Source organism: Miniopterus schreibersii, assembly GCF_964146895.1.
Source record: "Miniopterus schreibersii genome assembly, chromosome: 13".
In the NCBI taxonomy this organism is placed as follows: domain Eukaryota; kingdom Metazoa; phylum Chordata; class Mammalia; order Chiroptera; family Miniopteridae; genus Miniopterus; species Miniopterus schreibersii.
Window position 1 is genome coordinate 22114741 of NC_138113.1, and position 24264 is coordinate 22139004.

A 24264-nucleotide genomic window follows, 5' to 3' on the forward strand; every position below is an offset into this window, starting at 1 on the left:
ACCTTTGAAGGATTCCTAAAATGTCTAGCATATTCCCATCAGTAACTTCTCTCTCTTACTAAAGTTGGGTGTGGTCAAAGCTAGTTATGCAACTATGATACTAAAAACTGTTAAACGTGTCAACAATTAAGCAAACCCTTTTGAACTTTTTAAATCTAAGTAAATGCCACTGATACTACAATACACCAGAGTTGATTTGGAAGAAGAGAGAACTTTTGATTTAATAATACTGAGCATTAAGGATTGGAGGTTAGAATAGAGCCAAACGTTTTGTTTCTGTGAGGTTAGTGAAGGAGAAAGTATTCTTCCTTTGCTTCTCAGTCAGAGACTAGCGTTTAGGATTTCACGCAGGTATTTGTGAAAGAATATGCTCTGTATAGAGCTGGATTAGTATTAGTACTACTTTTCAAGCATCATTTTGGGCATACTGAGTACGGATTTTATTATTACTATCATTAATTTTAGTGACATGTTATACTAGTAAAAGCTGTTAACATGGGCATTGTATCTAGCAGCAGGCTAAGAGAGAAAAGTACTTGGTTACGTCATAGAAACATTTCTTGATAACCCTTAGAAAAATATGTGGCCTCAGTTAAAATTTGAAAATAAAAAAAGAATTCTGTTCTAAGAATTTCATGTGCATTAGCTTTTAAAATTCTGATAACACTCTGAGGGTAGATTTTATTCTCCACATTTTATAGCCATTGAGGCACAGAAAGATTAAGTAACTTAACCAAAGTCATCTAGAATGCAGGAGATAAATGGAAATCTAGACAGTGGTTCTCGAGTCCTTGCTTTTAACTGCAAGTAGATAGACTCAATGTATTGAGGAAATACATTATATATTAAGAGATAATAGCTGAGAAGTTTTCACACTTGAAGAAACCTGGATCATCTGACTCAGAAAGGTCATTGATTCTCAACTTCAAAGTAGAGTGTTTGAAAGTTTAGGGTGCTTTAGTCAGGGATCTGGGGCTACAGTCCACAATGTAAAAATAAGTTGTGTGCTCTTTCTGCTCTTTTTTTCCCTGCTATGATATTCTGGTTAAAGATAACACACCAGTACTGTTTTTATGAATGCTATAATAATTATTATTTGTTACCAGCAAGTAAGTTTCCTTTAAATCTATTTTGCCTTAGGTTTCTTCATTTCTAAATGCCATTTATTTCCTTTACAGCTGACTTTTTTAATTCAGAGAAACATGCTTCATATTTTACAATGGAAAGCTGTAAGAAAATAAGGTTAATTAAACTTTATTTTGCTGATCTATTGAGTAGTTTATATAGTTCAGTAAAAATAATTTTATATTTAACAAGTTTTAAAAGTTAATAAGTGTACAGTTTGAAATAAAAATAAAATGGCATAAAAGGCTTGTAATGAGGAAAATAGTGTTCTCCAGAAACAACAATTTTTGATAATATCTGTGGGCTCTTGTGGTAATTACTTGCATTATCTTTAACAAAAATGTTTATAGAGCCCAGCCAGGCATGGCTCAGGGGTTGTGCATCGACCTAGGATCCAGGAGATCGGGGTTCGATTCCCGGTCAGGGCACATGCCTGGGTTGCGGGCTGCAGCCGATCAGTGACTCTCTCATCATTGAGGTTTCTATCTCTCCCTCTCCCTTCCTCTCTCTATAAAAAGTCAATAAAAATATATTTTAAAAAATGTTTATAGAACTATTTAATGATATTTTTAGATATTATCATTTGATTTTCTGCTTCAAAGGAATTTTCTGTTATCTAGTTTTGCTGATAGGAAGTCCCATGTCACTTAGATTCTTATTTTTGTGTAGATGACTTTCCAGCTCCATTCTTACCCCCAAAAGCTCTTTTTTTTGTAAACCATTTTTAATTGTGGTTAAAAGCACATAAAATTTACCATCTTAACCATTTTTAAAAGTACAGTAGTGTAAAGTGTATTCATGTTGTTGTGCAGCAGATCTCCAGAACTTTTTCATCCTACAAACTGAAGCTACACCCATTAAACGACTCCTCTTTATCTCCTCCCCTCAACCCTTGGTAGCCATCATTCTGCTTTCTGTTTCTATGAATTTGACAACTTTAGATACTTCATATAAATGGAACCATATAGTGTTTGTCTTTTTGTGACTGGTTTATTTAACTAATACAATGTCCTCAAGGTTCATCCATGTTATAGCATGTAACAGAATTTCCTTTTTAAGGCTGAATTCATTGTATGTATATACTGCACTTCGTTTATTCTTTCATCATCCATCATTGTACACTTGAGTTGCTGCTACCTTGTCCTGGCTATTGTGAATAATGTTGCTATGAACGTGCGTGTGTAGATCTCTCTTCTGGACCTCTCGATGCTTTTGGGAATGGGATTGATGGATCATATGGTAGTTCTATTTTTAATTTTTAAAAAATTTTGTTTTATTTTTTAGCGAGAGGAAGGGAGAGAGAAACATTGATGTGAGGACAGAACATTGATCGGCTGCCTCCTGCATGCCTCCTTCTGGGAATCGAGCCTTCAACCTCAGCCTGTGCCCTGAGTGAGAACAGAATGGGGGACCTCTCAATGCATGGGACAGTGCTCAACCAACTGAGCCACACCAGCCAGGGCCTATTTTTAATTTTTGGGGGAATCACCATTTTGTCCCCAAAAGCTGAGTTCTGAAATTGTCTAGGTGTATCTCTGCACGTCTAATCTGCTATCTGCATATTCTAAACTTCGGGATCCTTCCATTCTCTTTTGTTAATTAATCATCATGCTTCCATCTGTTTTATACCTTACAAAGATTTTTGATATCTCTCTACCCATTGATGATGATGCCGTTGTAATAACCTGGTTATTATTTAACAGGAAAGGAACAAGGGAAGACCAAATAGTGTAGGTATGCCATTTATACAGCTTTGTCAAGAAGCTACACTTTAACGTTATCCAATTCTGTTCCCTGCTGATTGATGGGGGAAGGGACTGGACAAAGTCAGTTGAGATGCCTGCCCAGTAAAGGTCTGTGTGGCATGGAAAGGTGCCTTCCTGTCAGCCAGTCATTCCTGGGAAATCAATGGCCAGAATGGGTGTGGCCACTGCAAGCAGATGCTAAACTTTCAAACAAAGAAGTAAGCTCTCTGCTCTCCTCTTCTCACTTGCCACGTTTCTGGCTCTCCTGTGGCCGGGGGATGCGCTTTATTTGTAAGTGTTAGACCAGTCGTCTGTTAAAACAGAAGTGACATTTATTTTGGCTAAACAGTTTCTGTTCTGCATATGTGTTTACATAGCTTTTTCACACTCCATAAATTGAACAGAACAAGTACTCATATTTTTGGATTGACTAAATTTTACTGTAAAATTTGTCAAGGAAATGGGTATTAATGTTACCAATTTTATCTAAATATTATAACTCTATCTCTTCTGTCTCTTGTTCCCTAGAAGTTATTTATTATCAGTTGGTCTTGATAGTTTTAGTTTTTACACTAAAGCATGCTTTTAATATTTTTGCTATGTGTCACATCTAAGCTAATCTATTTTGTAATTTTACATAAATAGCATCACACCCATCACACCTTCTCCAGCTTGCTTTGTTTTTGAGATTGATTCTCGGTAATAAATGTAGATGTAACCCATACTTTTAAGTTCTGTAGAGTGCATCAGCATCATTGTGTGCTTCTCCTAGTGTATAGATGGGAATTTCTCTAAGGTGGGCACTCTGTAATCGGACAATTCCACAGGAAGTTATGTACATCTTTACCAGATACTGCTCTTGAGTTTTCTGATGCTGTTCTAGTTCCTAATTCTCTTTGTGTGACCTGTTTTTTCCCTCTGGGAATTTTCAGGGCTTTTATCTTAACAGTATTTTGAAATTTCAGTTACCTTTTTTGTTGTTGTGGTTCTACATTCAGTTTTGCTAGGCATTTTCAATCACTTATGTTGTTTTAGTGCTGGGAAACTTTTCTGAATCATTTCTTTGATAAATTTCTTCTCTTTGCTTTTCTTGTTCTTTCTGAAACATCTGTTAGTTGGATGTTATACTTTGGACTAATCCTAAAACTTTTTTTCATTGCATTCTCTCCCATTTTGAGTCTCTCTTTTGGGAGAGAGTGGGGAGAGGTGGAAGAATCCTACTTTTTTGGGTGGTTTTTCCAACTTGATTTTGTAGCCTTTAACTTTTTTAAAGATTTTTTTTCACTGATTTTTTAGAGAGAAGGGGGAGGGGGAGAGAGATAAATCAATGTGAGAGTGAGAAACATGTATGGGCTGCCCTCTGCCCACCCACCACTGGGGATCCAGCTGCAGCTTGGGCATGCGCCCTGACCAGGAATCTAACTGGCAACCCTTCTGTTCACAGGATGACCCCCAACAAACTGAGCCACACTGGCCAGGTGTAACCTTTTATTGTTAAAGGTTAAAATAAAGTCCTCATTTTAGTTCATAAGAACACTTTCTTTTTCTCAGAAAAACATTTTTATAACATCTCATTCTTGTTTCATGAATATTGTACTTATTTCTCTTGAGGACTTTTTTTTTTTTTTTTTTTTCTACTTTGCACTGTTTTTTTCTGATTTGTTTTTTGTTTCTTTTGATTTATTATGCATTTCATGTTGTATATTTTCCTTCAATGTTTGGTACTCTTTGGATGGCTATTCATGTTTAAGCTTGAATAGCCGCCATTCCTTGTGTGAATGGACAAGGACTGTCATTTGGTAGGCCTCCCTGAATGGTGACCTGACCCCTGACCATTTTGTTGATGTTCCTGTATGTAAGTAATCTGAAAATACTTTTCTCTGGTACTGCTGAATTTCCTCAGAGCAGTAAAACTGTTGCCTGCTTGAGGTTTATAAAATTTCTGAAAGCTGGTTTGGGAAAGAAGGCTGAGGGTTTCAGCAGCATTCATTATGCAAATTTATAGTTTAACTCTGGCTTTCAGTAAGGCTTCTTATTCTGGCTCTCAATTAAATCTGCTGTGTCTAAATCCTGAACCTTTGTAGTTCAGACTTTTCAAAGTAAACTTCCAGTCTTTTACCATGTGTGGTAGTTTTAATACCTGTCTGCAGATTCTTTTTTAATTTTCCTCTGTGATAGGTTGGGTCTATATCCTCTGCCCTTGCATCTGAGCTGGCCCAGTGTCTTGCTTGTAACTTAACAGACTGCAGCACTGGTGACATTCAAAAAAGGCCAGGTTGTTTCTGCCTGGTTCCCTTGGGATATTCCCCTTGGGGAAAGCCAGGTGCCATGTAAGAAGCCTGACTACCCTGATGTAGTCAAACTGGAGAGACCATATACAGGCTCTCCCTGGCTGAATTTAGTCCCAGCTGAATTCCTAGGGAACAGATCCAGTGTGCCAATCATTTGATAAGTTTTCAGTTGAATATTTCCTAAAATCTGAGAAATGTGAGAAACTCCAAGTGACAACTGCCCTTACAGTGAATGAACCGGTACTTTTACATTATTATTAACTAAAGCTCATACTTATGCACGTTCTATTATTTTTTACCTAATGTTTCTTTTTCTCTTCCAGAATTCTGTTTAGGATATACTACATTACATTAAATTACATCTCCTTAGGCCCCTTGTGGCTGTGGGAGTTGCCCAAACTTTCCTTGCTTTTTAGGACTTTGATAATTTTGAGGAGTCCTAGTCAGGTATTTTATAGAATGTCTCTATTGGGATTTGTCTAGTGCTTTCCTTAGGGATTAGACAGGGATTATGGGATTTGGGGAAGAAGACCAGAGATAAAATGCTGTTTTCATCACATATCAAGAGAACATACTGTGGCCGACTGTATAATATTTCATCCTGTAGATGAGGTGTTATTAGCCTCAACATCATGGATATTTGAACCATTAATTTTTTGCTGCAGGGCTGGCCTGTGCATTGTAGGATGTTTTACAGCCTTCCTGGCCTCTCTGCTAATTAGATGCCAGTAGTATTCCCTTCCCATGTCAGTTGTGACAAAAAAAAAAAAAAAAAATCTCTAAACATACCAAGATTTTGTCTGGGGGACAAAATCTCCCCTGGTTGAGAACTATTGCTATACACTTACTCCATTCTTCTATTGTTAGAAATGCAAATTATTTTTATTTTCAGTTTATATTCATTTATATTTCTTTAAAATATGCTGGTAGGTTGTTTAATCTTTTAAAATAATACAATATTTATGTACAATTTGGGTTATTTAGGATAACTTCTCAGAAGTAGAATACTGGGTCAGAGTTCTAATTATTATATAATCTTGGTATTTTTAGGATACATTTCTAAGCTATGATTGGCAGAATCACAGGTGGAGAGATTTTCCATAGCCAGTTTATAATCCTTGCAACATATTGGTTGGTATAAAGTGTTCTACCTAACTGAGGCTTACCTTTAACTTCTTAAATAAACTTAATTTTGAAATAATTTTAGATTTTAAAGTTACAAACTAGTATAGAGAGTTCCTACATACCCCTCTAAACTTGTTTTCTTACATTACTGTGGTATATTTGTCTAAACTAAGAAACCAGCATTGGTACTATTCTGTTTATTTGTATCTTACCAGTTTTCTATTCTCTCTTTCTGTGCCAGGACCCAATCTGTGTACCACATTACATTTAGTACCCTTGCTTTTTGAGTCTCCAAATATTTATATAACTATTTTGATTTTTAAAAAGAAGGAAAAAAAAATTTTAAATGCATTAACCACTTAAGCCTTTAGATGAGAATGCCAGTTCTAAACTATTCTGCTTTTGTTTGAATTCTGATTTGCCACTTAAATTTTGTTACCTGGGTATACTAGATATTTCAATTTTCTCAAGTATAAAATAAGAATATTAATAATACTAGCTACTAAATTGCTATGTAATTGATGTAATTGATGCAGTGCACATCTATCTCAATATAAAACCTAGCATCCAGGAGCTCACAAAAAAACTAAGGATTTATTATTATTGCTATGTGTGTTACCTTTTAGTCAAAAGAACGGAAACCTTTGGGGAAAAATCTTGTCCACTCGCTTAAGTCGTTCCTGACACCACCTCATCCTTTTGATAAGAAGCAGATGGGATTGACAGATTGTGCTCTTTTTTAAAAAAAAAATTATCTTTATTGTTGAAAGTATTACAGATGTCCCCGTACCCACCCAACCCCACATTGATCCTCTCCACCCAGCATCCACTCACCCTACTCGGCCAACAAGGCTTGCCCAGTGTCCCAACTGTAGAAAGGAAAGGGGGAATTTTGCAGTATCTGAATGTCCTTTGTTGAAAATCTATGATTTGCTTTGTCTATAAAGATTTTCGGTTGAAGATTTCTTTGAGAATTGCTTGCTTTGTTGACATTTGTTTTTCTAAACGGTAGAATTTAAATGAGTTAATATTTGTGAAGCATTTAAAGAGTCTGCCACAGAATGAACATTGTGAAAGTTTTTGCCTATTTCAGTGCCTCAAACAAGATAAAAGCAGATTTTGATTACTTGTTATAATGAGCCTCTGGAGCAAAAGTTAATTAAAATAATTAGCGATTGAGAGGACCATTAGCCCTATCAGATTAGTCACCTGGTTGTCCCTGAAGGGGCTTGGTTTCTGACCAAACCTCTCCGTGGTCTGCTCTATTGTGTTGTTCAGATGAATTCAAGCTGCTAACGGTACCTTTGGCCATAGTATCTGTCATTTGCACTTACGGAGGGATAAAGAGAGAATGAAGTTGTTTAGGTAGTTGTTTCTCTACATGTGTTACAATTTCAATTTCATTGCCATCAAAAGTATCCAAGTATGGTTGCTCAGGAAGAAGTGTGCCTAATTTTGGCAGAACCTAGAAAGACAGCATTAAACTTTTTAAAAAATTCTGGTTATGGAGAATTTCAGATGTACATTAAGGTTGAAATAATAGTATATATTGAGCCCTCATATACCTATCACCCACTTCAGTAATTGTTGACAGAGAGCCAATAGTATTTTTAAATTGCTATGAACTTCAATTTCATAGTAATTTTTTAAGGAAGAAGTTCCTGGAATAACTTCAAGGAAATGATAATCCATTAAAATGATGTATCTGCTGAGTCTTAATGGTTCACTGTGTCAATGTAGGTGATTGTCTCTTTGTTAGCAGGGGAAAAAAACCATTTGGATATCAGTATATTGACATTTATTTTAGATTTTTATTGATTATAACTTTTGATTTAAAAAAGGATTCACTCAAGGGATTTTACTAGTTGAAATAACATTCATTAAACGGTATCAGATTTAAGTAATTTTTATTACAATTGTATGTTTAAACTGGAAAAGGTACAACATGGTATATAATGGAGAGCATTTCTGTTACTCTTGTCTTCCAACCTCTTGACTTCTCTTCCTCAGAGGTTCCAATTCTGTGTTTGCTTCTAGAAAATGAATATGTATATCTATGTGCATGATCACACACACGTATATATTTTTTTAAAAATTGTAGGGCATTATATTTTATCATTAAATATGTATCTTGATTCATCCTATTAATCAGTTCCCAAATGAGTGATATTAAGATGGTTTTATGTATTTTACTTTTCTTAACAGTGCTGCAGCAAATAATCATTTTGTATATAAGTAGGAGTAAACCTGTAGGTAAATTCTTAGAATTTGGTTGAAGAATATGTATAATTGCAATTTTTGGTAAATATTATTAAATTTCCTTTTACTGATAGCAGTGTGTGTTTCTGCATAATCTGGAGAAAATGATTACCAAACCTTTGATTTTTGCCAATCTGATACATGAAATCGATACCTCAATGTAATCTTAATTTTCATTTCTCTTTTAAATTTGAGGTTGGACATAGTTTAAGACCCATTTGTTGGGGGTGTTTCTGGTCCATTTTTCTATCACCTTGGTCATTTTCTTACTGATTTATAGGATCTTTGTATTAGGGAGATTAGTTTATAATATGAAATATAGTTCCTTAAATCTTATCGTGTAGTGTTCTATTGTTTTACTTTAGGCTTCTTTAATTTAGCTTTTTAAATTAAACATTAACATAGTTTAAAGAACAAAATAATTCTACAAGCTCCTCTTCTTGGAGAAGATTCTCTAGAACCCAACCTTTTCGAACTCTTACGTTCCTGATTCCATTGGAGTTTATCTCTAAATCATGCTCTTCTACACACACACACACACACACACACACACGTTTTATCTCATGTCATTGTTTCTTAAGCTTTTGTGTGAAACCTTTCCCTCTGTCTCTGAAAACTTACAGGCTCTTATCCATCTCCAGTGTTCTCAAGTTTTTTGATGATGTGCCTTTGTAAATGTCTATTCTCATTCATTGTGCTTGGCACAGGGTGGGCCCTTTCAATCTTGAAATGTATGCCCTTTTGTTTGAAAATTTCTTAAATTATTTAAAAATTTTATTTTTTTCCAGTTTTCTGTGTTCTCTTATTTCTATTTTTTGGCTCTTGAACCTCCCGGACAGATCCTGTCCTGTTTTACCATCTCCATCTTGTGCTCTAATTTCTGGGAGTTCCCTATAACTTTTATTTTCCCAGCTTTCTCTTCTGTGATTATGTCTTTACTTTACAGGACCTCTTTTGATTTTCTGAATGTTCTATTTTTCCTTTTAATAACATCCTGTTGTTTCATGAACCCCAAATATTATCTTTCTGAAAGGAGTTTGTTGCGGGCTTGCTTTCTCCCTTCTTTCCCTCTTCTCTTCAGTTTTCTTTTTCTAACCTATTCCCTTTTTCTTCAAAGCTGTCCTTTTCTGCTTGTTTTGACCCTCTCTTATATTAGGGAAATTCTTCTTTGTTTGGCCTTAGATTGACTGCTTATATTTTAAAGTGGGCATTGAATAGTTGGTTGGAAGCTATGTGACTGTGTGATTTGTTGGCTCTGAGGATCACTGCAGAGTAATTTTGATTTGGCTGACCTATTTTTTTGAGTAACCTCCAGTGTTAGTACCTTTAAAATCTTTTCTGTAGGGCTGGTGAGAGTCTAAAGAGAATAAAAGATTTTCATCTTTTGTTTAGAGGATATAAATTTGATTGTCGGCTTTTTAGGGACCATGTGTCTGGAAAAGGCTGGTATATCAAACAATAAGTATGTAAACTTTCACTTTTATGTTTCAAGTCTAGTTTCCAGTCCTCATCCCTGCCTAGTATTCTCCCGTTCCAAAAATCCTATTTACCTTCTCCAGAATTAAAACCTCTCTTTAGGGGTGAAGGAGTGGTATTCGTTCATTAAGCTACACTGAACCTGAGAGAATTCTGGGGAGCCAACTACTACTTCAGTAGGCTCTCAACCAGAGAGCCTTTTGTTTTTAGCTCCAGTTTTACCTCCACTTTTAGAAGTACCAACAAAACCTGTGCCTTTTGGTGCAGTCTGAAGTTTTAACTTATTTACTTCTTTCTTTCCTCACAGCTGGCTTCGTTTTTAAGTTAGTATTCCACTAAGTCAGAGATCTTGGTCCTTCTGCCCCCCAGCTTTCACAGTTTCATCCCGTTAATTTTATCTTTATAGATTTAAAAAATCTCTTATTGCCCTGGCTAATGTGACTCAAAATGGTTGGAGCGTCATCCCGTACACTGAAAGGTTGTGGGTTCCATTCCTGGTCAGGGCATATACCTAGGTTGCGGGTCTGGTCACTGGTTGGGGCATGTACAACAGGCAGCCAATCGCTGTTTCTCACATCCATGTTTCTCTCTCTCTCTCCCTCTCCCTCTCCCTCTCCCTCTCTCCCTCCCTCCTTTTCCTCCCTCCCTCCTCCCCTTCCTCCCTCCCTTTCTCAAAAAAGTAAAAATGTAAAGTCCCTTATTGTAGTTTAGTTGGGATTTCAGAACAGACGAGAAACAATTGCTTGTATTCAGTCCATCTTCAACTAGAAATCTTTTATATGAATCATTAAGTGTTTTAGCTCATTTAGAGATAAGCTTGGATCAGGTAAAACTAAATAATTCTTGGCCTTTATGGCTGTTGTTTTTCATCTGTTTTGCTGCCAAAAAGTTGTTTGAGAATCTGATGAATGTTTTGAACTCCCTCTGAGGGAAAAAATGTATATAAAAGATCCATGCAGTATTATGTATATATTTATATTTTTAGAATTTATGTTCTGTCAGAGGTGTTCTCTACTGAAATGTTTTCCCCTTATTTTGTCAACAGTCATTCTTCAAGGCACGCAGTGCCCAAGTAACATGGAGAAGCAATGAGTTCCTTTACATATAAAGTAAAACTAAACTTTCCCAAAAGATAAACCATACGATAAAGGAGTCACTCCTTCCTTTAAAAAACAACAAAAGTAAAATCTGAATTGGGTAGATAGTAAAACTGTAACAAGCAAGCTTAGTTCTGCCTAAAGGTAAGTTTCAGTAAGAAGACTGGTTTGAATAAAAGGTTAAAATTGAAACTTGGTTCCATGTGACATAAGCATATACATTTAGAGTGGCATAAATATTAACATTTAATATAAGGCTTGTCATAAAGCAGTATGTAGTTTATTAATTGCCTCACCTGTGAGAGACACTTCTTCCAGGAGTTCAGAAAGATGATAAATAATTGTTTTGATTGGAGAGATTTTTAAGTTTTCATATAAGAGGACATGCCTGACTTGAGCCTCACCCCCACCCCCCCGTTAATTTGGAAAATAGTATATGGTTCCTATCATTTTAGAAGCTTTGGTCAATGAGCCTACATAACTTCCCTAACTTTCATTCAGAAATTGAGAGATGTGGTTAAAATCCATAACCGCCCCCCCCCCCCCCCCAATGAATCAGGCATTGCATACAAAATACACATTTGTCTTGTGGTACTTGTTCTATCCATTGTAGACAGTATTTTGGTCTTACAACGTCATATATAATCTTATTGCTGTTGGCAGCAGTTGATCATTTACTTACTAATCAGACTCTAAAAATACAGAATTTCAGAACAGGAAGAGATACTCAATATTGTTTTGTATAGCTTTTTAAATAGGAAAACAGATACTTGGTAAAGCCAGGAATCACTCAGTGTTTTGGCATTCTTTTCCTTGTTTCCTACAGTTTCTGTCTTAAATTGATATGTTTATTGTATGTGTTGTTTTGGGTGCAAGTTAGTATGCTTTTATTTATTATCAGAAAAATATTCATCTAGGCACTGTAAGTTTCTTGGTTCTTTTGGGATCATTGGGTTTAGTCTTCTGAGGTCTAGATCTATGTGTGTACTCAAACACATAGTATGTTTTCTGGAGTTTCTGTTGCATGAAGCTTACCCAGATCATTCAATAAAATGTGGCACTTTGTCCCAATAATCTCCTCTAATAGATGTTTTTGTAATTTATATGATAAAATTCATGGCCATATCTTACGAATTATCCTGTGAAATGAGCTGTTAATAGATAAAATGACTTTATGACTATAATGTGTGAGTAAACTATTCTTTAAAAAAAAAAGAAAGAAAGAAAAACCCGGTCCAGCAGATAGGAGTAGCCAGACCTCTCATTCTCAGCTCTTTTGCTTAAGTCCTAATTTTTCTCCCCTTTGGGAGACTATTCCTTATTACTACTATCCCTCAATACTGACTTCTGGGGACAGGGAACATTCAGTTTACTTTTCAATGTCCTCTCTAGAACATGGGCATGAGACTTTTTCCCCTTAATTTTACATATGGGATAAGGTAAAAACTTTTAAACTATATTAAAGATAGAGAAAATCCAAAGGGAAATAAACACAGAGCACAAGAACCAAATACATAATCTAGTCTCTGCCTTGTCGTCTGGGAAGCACAGCTTCATTCTTGTAGTATTAACTCCTGGATTACCTTCGTGTGGTGGACACCATGTTGGCATCCATTACCCCAGATCCCATTCCCGGACCCTCACCTCCCTCAAAGTCTTTCTCTGAGAGAATGAGGCTTTTCCAGTAGAATGGAGATTATATGTCTTCAGTGAATTTTGGAGTTGTCTTCAGGATCACTGGGGGTGGGAATCTTGATTACAATATTTGTTTTTGGAGGTGTTTCTAAAATATATTGGCATTACTTTTTATTGAACAAGATGTTGCACCATTTTGAATTTAGTGTTATGTGTTGAACACTAGAGTTAGCTTATAAGTTGAATTAAAAAAAACACACAACTTATCCAGGTTTTGTTTCTTGGTTTTCCTTTCTCTTAGAACAGTGGTTCTCAACTTGCTGCACATATGAAGCACCAGAGGGGCTTTAAAAATATATATTGATATCTGGGTCCTACCCCCAGAGATACTGATTTAATTGGTCTAATGATTATAATGTGCTAAGATTGAGAAACCATTGTTCTAGAAAAAGGATGTGGAGGGAAATGTTGTTTTCCCCCTTTCTGTTTAGTAAATTCAGATAGATCTGAAAAATATACTTGGATAGGAGTTACTAGAGAATAGATGGGATATTATAGATGAATTCTCTATCAGATTTAAGCATATAACACCTATAATATTTTTTCTTTCAGATTCATTACTAAACATGGGTGCGTTTTTGGATAAACCCAAAACTGAGAAACATAATGCTCATGGTGCTGGGAATGGTTTACGTTATGGCCTGAGCAGCATGCAAGGATGGAGAGTGGAAATGGAAGACGCACATACAGCTGTTGTAGGTATTCCTCACGGCTTGGAAGACTGGTCATTTTTTGCAGTTTATGATGGTCATGCTGGATCCCGGGTGGCAAATTACTGCTCAACACATTTATTAGAACACATCACTAATAATGAAGAATTCAAGGCAGCTGCAAAATCAGAATCGGCTCTTGAGCCTTCAGTGGAAAATGTCAAGAGTGGTATCAGAACTGGCTTTTTGAAAATTGATGAATTCATGCGTAACTTTTCAGACCTCAGAAATGGATTGGACAGGAGCGGTTCAACTGCAGTGGGAGTTATGATTTCACCGAAGCATGTCTACTTTATCAACTGTGGTGATTCACGCGCTGTTCTGTATAGGAATGGACAAGTCTGCTTTTCCACCCAGGATCACAAACCTTGCAATCCAAGGGAGAAGGAGAGAATCCAAAATGCAGGAGGCAGCGTAATGATACAGCGTGTTAATGGTTCATTAGCAGTGTCTCGTGCTCTGGGAGACTATGATTACAAGTGTGTTGATGGCAAGGGCCCAACAGAACAACTAGTTTCTCCAGAGCCTGAGGTTTATGAACTTTTAAGAGCAGAAGAGGATGAATTTATCATCTTGGCTTGTGATGGGATCTGGGATGTTATGAGTAATGAGGAGCTCTGTGAATTTGTTAAATCTAGGCTTGAGGTATCTGATGACCTGGAAAATGTGTGCAATTGGGTAGTGGACACTTGTTTACATAAGGTATGTAAGTCTTTTTGTTATAATTAAAATACCCTATTAATTTTGAAAGACATGGTAAGTAAAATTAAACAAACTTAAATTTTCAAAACTTTTAATACTTTCATTAGGGAAGACCTGTATATTTTTAAATTATTTTCTTCACCAGAAATGAAACCATTTTTTTGCAATACTTGTTTGCCTCATCCTTCTAATTTGAAAGTTAAGTTGAATAAATTTCTGTGGTATTTGTTGTCATTGAAGTACTTTATGGCTTGTTGCTGTGGCAGAGCATCTATACAGAATGTGACTTTTGAATTCAAATTCTCAGTATTGGCAATAGCTGCCTTAAGCCTAATTATGAACAGTTTGATAAACTATGTATATAAGTTAAATTCTGTACTAGATACACAAAAGATCAAGAGCCACATAAAATATTGGAAGATACACCAGAATCCTAGGCTAGGTAAAGTTTTGTAATTTAGTTTTGAGCCTCCTAGCAGATAAGATCAAAACAAGTAAAAGTATAAGTTGTATATTTTTTATTGTCTAGTAAAAGAAACTTTTTCCTAGCAATAAAATCTAAAAGGAGTTTACATGCGACTTTATGTAAGTACTCTGTGACGTGGTTAATGGCTTTTGTAGATGATATCAAAATTCTTTTCATATACATAGATATTCTTATCACTGATTAAAAAATAAACAAATGCTAATAGAAAATGTAGTCCTGTGAAGAATTCCTGTGGATTTAGATTTAGATTTGTAAAATTCTGTGAATCTTAACTTGATACAATAATAGGAAAAAGAAATTCAGATAATTAGTAATTCCCTTGGATGTCTTTAAAATATTCAGTAGTTCCCAGTGGATTTTTAACAGTGTCTATATCATAATCAATTGAAATTTTAATCATTTGGTCAGTGCCTGAATATGCAAGTGTTCTATGACTGATTAAAAAGATATTAAGGCAAAACTAAATTTTCAGTTATATAAAATAAAGGTGCTGACTTATTTATTCTGTCTAGATTACAACCGTCCTATTTCCTTCCCTACTATGTAAGTTGCCGTAGAAGGTATAGGCATAGCCAAAAAGTTTCTCAAGAAGGATCTCTGAGTTTATGAAAATGCCCAGGTTTTGGTGAAGTATCTACTACTTTTCCATAGAAAGGGAAGGGTCAACTTCAAAAAGAAAAAAATTATGGGCTGGTATTTCTATTCGCAGCTTTTTTCTGAAAGGATTTTAATGATGGTACCTCTAACTCTTCTGATTTTTTTTTTTTCTTTTAAAGCACATGGTATCTTTTTTATTGCTCTGCATGAGTTAAGTGTAGAGTATCCATAGTTGTCAGTGACTGAATAGTAAGTGGCTCTAAAAATCTTCCTCCTTGGGCAGCTTTTTGAGACAAAAGCAAACATATGTTTTTTGCCTGACTAGCAAATGAAAATAGCATTTTCCTCAATTATAAAAATAGTGTATGCTTGTTACTAAAAAAAAAAAAAAAAAATCAACATAATACAGAATATATAAAGAAACACAGAATTTTGCTACCCACCAAAGTTGGTTCATTGTATTCTTGTGGTATATGTCTTTCCGTTCTTTTTTGCCTGCCTGTGAGTGTGTATATTTTTATAAAAATGAGCTCATTATACTTGTTCTTTTACAATCTACTTTTCCATTTAACAGTATATTGTAGAGAGATCTCCATGTTTATAAATATTGGTCTAAGTCATTTTTCATGATTGCACAGCATTCTGTTGAATGAATGACATGTAGTTTTGAGAGAATAACCAAGAATGGATCTGTACTTGAAGGAAAGAATTTTGTATTTTAGGTAAACGACACTCTCCCTTCCATTGAAAGGATGCTAGTTTTCAGGAATTTTGACCCCACCCTTCTGAATGTGGGGTTTAAATGATTATGCAGACATATTTCACTTGATAGCTTTTAGGTTAAAGTGGTTAAAAGGTTCTAGACAGAGTTCTAGAATCTCAGAAATCATAAATGATAGTAATAGGGACAAGAGATTGGAATATGTGATTCATCATAGTTCCTTTGAATGAAGCTGCATTCAAATTGAAATCAGTTTTGAGAAGTTTAGCTAGCTGTTTTGTGTTGAAACATACAGGTTTATGAACCACTCCGTCTTACTTACGGAGTTAAGTAAACCTCTTAACCATTCCTATTTTTCTAACTATATAATTTCATCACTCCACTTGTTTGTATTGTAAAACCAAGGGTTAGCAATATTATAAAACAATATGATTAAAATAGAATATGATTGCTTTGAATTTAGTTTGAAAGATTGAAGAGTTAATATTTTCTAGCACTTCTAACACTTGTACACTTATATCCTAATAGTTTACAAGCACTCATACTATTGTGCTTACGATGATTATCACAATCTCCCTGGATTTCATGAAATCTAGGGAAATTGTGATAATCATCGTAAGTACAATGGTATCAGTAAATTGCTTTTTATGAGCCAAAAGCCAAGTGCTTTACACTTTTAAAAACTCACTTAATTTTCACAACCATAAAAGGTATGTAGCATTAGTATTGTTTTTGATAATCATTTTTCAGGGCTGCCATTTTACAGTATGAAGCTATAAATGTAGGATGAATGCATACATCCTGTTAGTCGAAAAATTAACTGATTATGCAAGGATGATTTGCATAAAACCAAAAAGGGAAGAGTATTTTTCAAGTGCTGTATAAAAATCACTGGAATATGTTTATACTTTGTGTTTAGAGGAAAGTCATCACGTAGAAATAGAAGCAGCAGCATTGAAATCACATGCTGAGGTGTAAATGTAAATTACTTCCTTTAACTGTCTTAGGCTATATTTAAACTTCTTGAAACTCAGTTAATTTTCCAACTGATAGGATAGGATATAAAAATCTAATGGAAATTTTATATATACATACATACATATATATATAGATGGGTAGATTAAGGAATAGCTGAGCAGTGCTCATACTATTGTTATTAAAATAGAAAATGGTTTGATAAAATAGAAAATGGTTAGAAGAAACTGGGATTTCAAAAAATATGAGATATTCTGCTTATTCATAAAATTGCTTTAAAAATCATTAGTATTCAGATGAATCTTGAATTTGAATATCTATGGTATAAAATTTTTGCCTGAGCTGAACTTATATAGTAAAGCCTGATTCTTGTGAAAATTGACTTTTTTCTATTTGAAATCATAGTGTAAGTGAGTGTGTGTGTATTAATACAGCCAATGCAGTATTTCTAATATTAATCATTATGAACGTTTTGATGGGTTTCATTAAGGAGTGAAAGTAGTTTGTGCTGTTCTGGAAACCCTGATCTTCCCTCCCCATTCCCACAGATACTGAGAATCTGGTAATATACTTAGGATGGTTCTTCCTACTAAAGCATAAGAGTATATGGAGGGAGTTGACTCTTTTTGAAGTCTTAAGTCCTGACGTCTCCTGCCTTCAAACTTGACTCCATTGATTTTTAGGACGTGGTGGCAGAAGTTTGTTTCAAGGCCTCCCTATATTTTCAGCTGTGTCATGTGGGTTCTGAAAAGGTGCAAGTCTGAACCAAACAATGCCTGCCTAGATTCATGTCATAATAACTGAAAAGATTAGATGGGTGTGGCCTTGCCTTTTTTTTTTTTTTCACTTGGGTTGACAAACCCCGCTATCAAACTAAAATAGCCTACTGTCTCCATTGACTTAGTTTTTTTAGAGTGGTGAATAGAAAAAATACACACAAGGGTTTCAAAGAGTTCTTTGGACTAAAAATGAATGTGTACATTCTGGATGATTAAATAAACTAATTGCTTAATTAACTGTTTTGAAGTAAATAGAAAATTGGTAGACTATAAAAATATAATTGTTTCTTGTTCTTTCTTTAATATACAGGGAAGTCGCGATAACATGAGTATTGTACTAGTTTGCTTTTCAAATGCCCCCAAGGTCTCAGATGAAGCAGTGAGAAAAGATTCAGAGTTGGATAAGTACTTGGAATCACGGATTGAAGGTAAGAAAGATGCTTTTTTGCTTGTTTTTAATTCAGAAGGAAAGGAAAAGTATTCTTCCTTGTTTATCAAGTAGTAGTTTTGGGGTTTTTTTAAATTTCCATCTGTCTAAGATTTATTATCACATCTTGGACCAATGTGTGGGGATTTATTGGCATACAGCAAACAAATATGTCTTCCTACCGCCAAAGAGAAACATAATTTGAAAAACAGTCTGTTAAAGTTTACTTTTATTTTTCTTTCCCTGATTACATTTTTTGATAGTAAGTGAAGAATCCAGTAAAATTTGCCTCAGGTTATGAACACCACGTGCTATAATTCCACCAACACTAATTCTTCCCAAGTTAATTATAGGAATTCATTACTATGTTTTCATCATACTGAAAGAATTAACAGATGTTGTGAAAGATGATTGATTTTATTTTTTAACTTTTTATTTTGCAGTAATTTTGATCTTACAGAAAAGTTGCAAAAATATTATAGAGAGCTCCCATGTACATGTAGTACCTTTTACCTAGATTACCCATTTGTTTACATTATACCTCATTTTACTCATCTCTCTACTTTCTATCACATACACTCTCATTCTCTCTCTACCTCTCCCTCTCCCTCTCTCCCCTAATTGGTTTCATTTTCTGAAAGATTATTTTCTGAACCAATTGAGAGTAATTGCAGATATGTTATTATCCCTCTACCCCATAATACAAAAAAGGACAGTCTGTACATAACTCTAGTACATCCATCACAATTAGGAAGTTAACATTGATACTATATTACCATCCAATCCATAGATTCCCATTAAAATTTCCCTAGTTGGCCCCAGCCAGTTTGTCTCAGTGGTTAGAGCATCAGCCGGTGGACTGAGGGTCCTGGGTTCGATTCCACCCAAGGGCACGTACCTCAGTTGTAGGCTTGATCCCTGGCCTTGGTCAGGGCATGCATGGGAGGCAACCAATTAATGTGTCTGTTTCACACTGATGTTTCTCCCTTCCACTCCCTCTAAAAAGCAATGGAAAAAAATATACTCGGATGAGGATTTAAAAAAAAAAAAATTCCCCTAGTTGTCCCAGTGATACTTTTTATTAGATCTAGTCCAGAGCATGGCTGATTTTTCTGTTGTGCCTCTTTAGTCTCCCTTTGTGTGAAAAAGTTGCATTGTGTTTGTACAGGTTAGTTACTTTGTGGAATGTCCTTCAGTTTGGGTTGGCTGGTGTTTCCTCTTGATAAAATTTAGGTTATATTTAGACAGAAATACTATAGAAGTGATGCTAGGTTCTTCATGCATCATGATGTGGTAATCTTAACTTTCATCACTTGCTTGAGATGTTGTCTTTCAGGTTCCTCCATTGAAAAGTTAATTCATAAATATGTTATGCTTATTAATAAGTATTTAATAGGGAGATACTTCAGGTTATGTTAATTACCTGTTTCTCCTCAAATTTTCATGTATGTTTTTAGTGTCCATTGGTGATTCTTGCCTCAGTCAGTTGCTACTAGAGTAATAGCCAAATGGTGATTTTTTTTTTTCAACTTATATGAGCATGAACTCAGATTCTGTTTTATTCATTGTGTTATAATCTGTTACTATTGTTATTTTGATGCTTGTATTGTCCTAGATTTGGCCAGTAGTAATAGCTTCTTCAAACTCTTTTTGGCCTGTCGCTGTAATTCTTTGAGCAGCTTCTTACATTCTGGCATATTCCAGGCTTATCTTGTATTTCCCTGCACCAACCCTTAAATGAGCCACTTTTCCAATGACCTCTTTTTTTTAAATTTTCTTTTTCTTTAGGAATTGGGATTTGTGCATTAACTGTGCAATTGAGGTGTTTCTGTTCCTATACCCTGTCAAAGAATAGAGCTACACACTCATACTTATGTCTATATTTCTCTTAACTTCCTTTTTCCCTTCCTTCTTTCCTTCCCCCCCTTCCCTCCATCCCTCATCTGTCTGTCTATCCCACCAATAACTCCAGCTCCTATACAATACTACAGAGTTCATTCTAGTTTTCTCTTTTCATACTTGTAACTCCCTTCTACAGTGAAAAACCTGACTCCTACCATGAATCAAATAAATCGGTCACAGCTAAGCCTTGTGTAGATGCCTTTCTTACTCCACATTGGCTTTGAACCTCATTCCTGGTTGCACCCTCAGCAGTGCTAAAGCTTTGCCTATTGTGCTCAGGCTTGGATAGCCCATGTTGGACCTGCTCCTGTCACCACTGCCCCCTCCACCCCTGTAAGACTTACCTTGCTTGGCCTTATATAACACTTTTTGAGCTAAAAATCCATTATTATTCAGGAAAAAGGAAGGGGAGAAGCTTTATCTTTAATTGCTAAAATATTGGTGTTTAAATCTGCCATCTTATTTCATATATTCCATCTGTTTCTTTTATCTCCTTTCTTGCCTTTTGGGTTAATCAGCATTTGTTTTCTAGTTCATTCCTGCATTTGCTTATTAGTTGTACATTCTTTTTTTTTAATCCTCACCCAAGGATTTTTTCCCATTGCTTTTCAGAGGGTGGAAGAGGGAGGGAGGGGGAGAGAGGGAAACATTGGTGCCTACGTGCCCTTGGCCAGAATCGAACTTAGGACCCTTCAGTGTGTGGGCTAATGCTTTAACCACTGAGAAAAACCAGCTAGGGCAATTGTACATTCTTTTAAAAATTCAGTTAGCCCTGGTTGGTGTGGCTCAGTTGGTTGGCATCATCTCTTGGCACTGAAGGGTTGCCTGTTCCATTCCCAGTCAGGGCACATGCCCAGATTGTGGGCTTGATCCCCAGTCAGGGGCATGCAAGAGACAGCCAGTTGATGGTTTGCTCTCACATTGATGTTTCTTTTTCTCCCTCTCTCCCTTCCTCTCTAAAAGTCAATTTTTTTACAATCTTTAAAAATTTAGTTAGTGGTTACCATGATAACTTGAGAATGCATTAGAGATAATGACAGGATCCCCAAGTTAATAGTACATTTTGATTTTATATGTGCTGAATTTTTTTCTTCTTCAGTTTTTATTTATTGATTTTAGAGAAAGGAAGAAGGGGAGAAAGAGAGAAACATCAATTTGTTCCACTTATTTATACATTCATTGGTTGCTGCTTATACTTTCCCTGACCAGGGGTCTAACCTGCCATCTTGACATATCAGGACGACACTAACCAACTAATCTACCTTGCCAGGGCTCTATATGTGCTTGCATTTTATGAAGTTGTATCAATTTTATTTTTTTGCCTTGACGCCATTCTTAAAAGTTTTCCTCAGTTCAAGATTACATATTGACCTATATTTTCTCCCAACACGTTTATGGCTTGACTTATTAAAAAATTAGTAAATACATTTGAATGATAATGATTATGATGTGATAGGCTTGTTGAATTTGGCCTATTATGAATCGTATTTTGGATATACTAGCTATAGTAATTGCTGAGAATCTTCAAATGTGTAATTACCATAGGAAAACTATATTCTTTTGCAGATTGGGTGGGGCAGATTTCTTGATGGAGTGTATATTTTAAAAATCTGCTTTTTATAAATATAAATGGAACATATAAATATTTAATTTTATTCTAAGCATTAGCAGGTTCTGTAATTCTCCTTTATTTTTTATTTATTTATGTATTCATTCATTTATTATTGATTTTTAGACTGAGAGGAAGGGAGAGGGGGGGAGAGAGAAACATCGATATGAGAGCAAAACGTCAATCAGCTGCCTCCTGCAGCCTGGGCTTGTGCCCTGACCAAGAATTGAATCAGCAGCCTTTCAGTGCATGGGACGACGCCCAACCAACTGAGCCACACCCGCCAGGGCTCCTTCTTTATTTTAAATAAATTGTTGTGGACATAACTATTTAGGTGTCAAAAGGCCTATAAGACAATTTTTAGTTTTTCTTCTTATAATTTTTATTCATTCATTGCTTTGATTTTTCTGTAATTATAGTATTAATAATTTTATATTATTTTTGTGTAAAATTAGATCAAAAGTGTTTTTCCATGTAGCTGTACTGTGTTCACTGGTATAATTTTTAGTGATTGTAAAGCATTTCACTAGTGGCTGGCTATGCTAAAGTTTTTCCTTTATTGTTGAACACTTAATTTGTTCCATAGTTTGCTTTTATGAATAATGCTGGAATTGAGCATATATATATACTAGTAACTTTTTATATTACCTATTTTTGTTTTTGTATGATAGCAGGTAATGTTTGCTTTTTATGTTTTAGCATAGGTACTACCAAATAGTACCTCATTTCACTTTTATGTGAATACTGAGTTATCACATTAATTTAGGAACTTTTTTTTAAAATCTACAGAAATTATGGAGAAGTCTGGTGAGGAAGGAATGCCTGATCTTGCCCATGTCATGCGCATCTTGTCTGCAGAAAATATTCCAAATTTGCCTCCTGGGGGAGGTCTTGCTGGCAAGTAAGTAGAATAAAAAGAACTAATTTTGTGTTTGTTTATAATTAAAAATTAAATAATTTTGGGTAAGAAGTGCATCAGTTATCTAAGGATGAAATGGGTTGATGGTTCTTACACTAGAGAAGAACTCTTAAAATTTTATCCAAAATAACTATTTTTTTAAAAAATATATCTTTATTGATTTCAGATAGAGGAAGGTATAGAGAGAGAGAGAGATAGAAACATCAATAATGAGAGAGAGTCATTGATCGGCTGCCTCCTGCAAGCCTCCAACTGGGGATCGAGCCTGCAACCCGGGCATGTGCCCTGACCGGGAATTGAACCATGATCTCCTGTATCCTAGGGTCAATGCTCAACCGCTGAGCCATGCCCAGCCGGGCAAAAGAAATTTTTAAAAGAAATTATTTATCATGCTCTAAGGGTGAGAACACATGTATTGCGCAGGATCAAATTCTGAGTGAGATGTAGAAACTGTTCTTAGCAAGTATTTTGTGTGCCAATTTTTGTGTCACGTAGTCAAGATGACTTATTATTTTAAATACTCAGAAGCTTAATTGTAATTTAATAAAACTAAAGCATTATTTTTTTTTAGGCGCAATGTTATTGAAGCTGTTTATAGTAGACTGAATCCACATAGAGAAAGTGATGGGGTAAGCTTTATTTTATTTCTTAAACATTTAAAGTAATTTTGTAATATAAATTTTACTAGATATGAGTATATTCACATAATGAAATCTATAATAAATTATTACTCCTTTTCATTTTAAAGAGTCAGTTAAAGTTTAAGGAAATGTGTTGAAATGGAGGTAGAGGTAAAGTTCTGTATTGTAGATAGGTTTGTTTTCACTTAATGGGTTTTGTTTGGGCTGTACTCACTTTCTCCCTGTATGTCTGCCTTTTCTTCTCCTTCTCCCTCAAATCTTAATTTTGAGGCAAAGAATGTGCTTTTAAATGTCTCAATTTCTCCTTCAGCAGGCTTCTACCATCACTGGAAGTTAGTGATAATGAATGTTATTTTAATGACCAGACCTTATAATGCCCCTTGTGTGCCTATTTGAATTCCTGAGGATCATTCCTTTCTAATCTTTTTGTGCTGTGGGTTTCTGTGTTGAAGTGAGATAACCATTTTTGTTGTACCCTGCTATGCCTCACCAGAGCAAATCTCTTTATCCCTTTTACCTTTCTTAGTAATACTGGTAAACTATCAGCTGCTTCTCTGTAGTTCTGTAGTTTTTTTTAACTTTAGGACTAGTGGGGTTTTTTTGTTTTTTTTTAATTGCCCTAAATTTCAAAGTCAGTAATTCAAGTAAGTGTTTTCTAACAGGATTTTTTAGTTTCTGGACATATAAAAATGAATAACTTAATTTTTAACATGTCTGCTTCAAAGATTTAGGAGAACCAAACTTAGTCATGAAAGTTGAGAAGAAACAGACTTACCTTCCAAGTCTCCAGCTCCTCTTGGCAGGTCTTGAGAGAGGGACATCAGCCATTGTAGAAATTATGTATCATTTCAGTTGCAATGTTTTCCAGGATTCATTATTGCACAGCAGTATCATATATTTTCTTAACAATAAAAGTGTCTTGTCAAGGAAAATTTTACAATCAATACATTTTAGTGGGTTGAACATAAGTGAAACTGTATAT

The 24264-nt window shown here is 35.2% G+C and overlaps 1 protein-coding gene across 2 annotated transcripts in view; it reads left to right on the top strand.

Annotated features, from left to right (window-relative positions):
* PPM1B (protein phosphatase, Mg2+/Mn2+ dependent 1B) overlaps positions 1-24264 on the top strand; it is a 51824-nt gene that overhangs the window by 15177 nt on the left and 12383 nt on the right. For both annotated transcript variants that reach the window (XM_081156758.1, XM_081156757.1), the window contains exons 2-5: positions 13366-14225; positions 18095-18212; positions 22512-22623; positions 23213-23270. In XM_081156758.1, coding sequence (XP_081012884.1) covers positions 13380-14225; positions 18095-18212; positions 22512-22623; positions 23213-23270 — 1134 coding nt within the window. In that variant the 5' untranslated portion in view covers positions 13366-13379. The remainder of the gene's footprint in view (positions 1-13365; positions 14226-18094; positions 18213-22511; positions 22624-23212; positions 23271-24264) is intronic.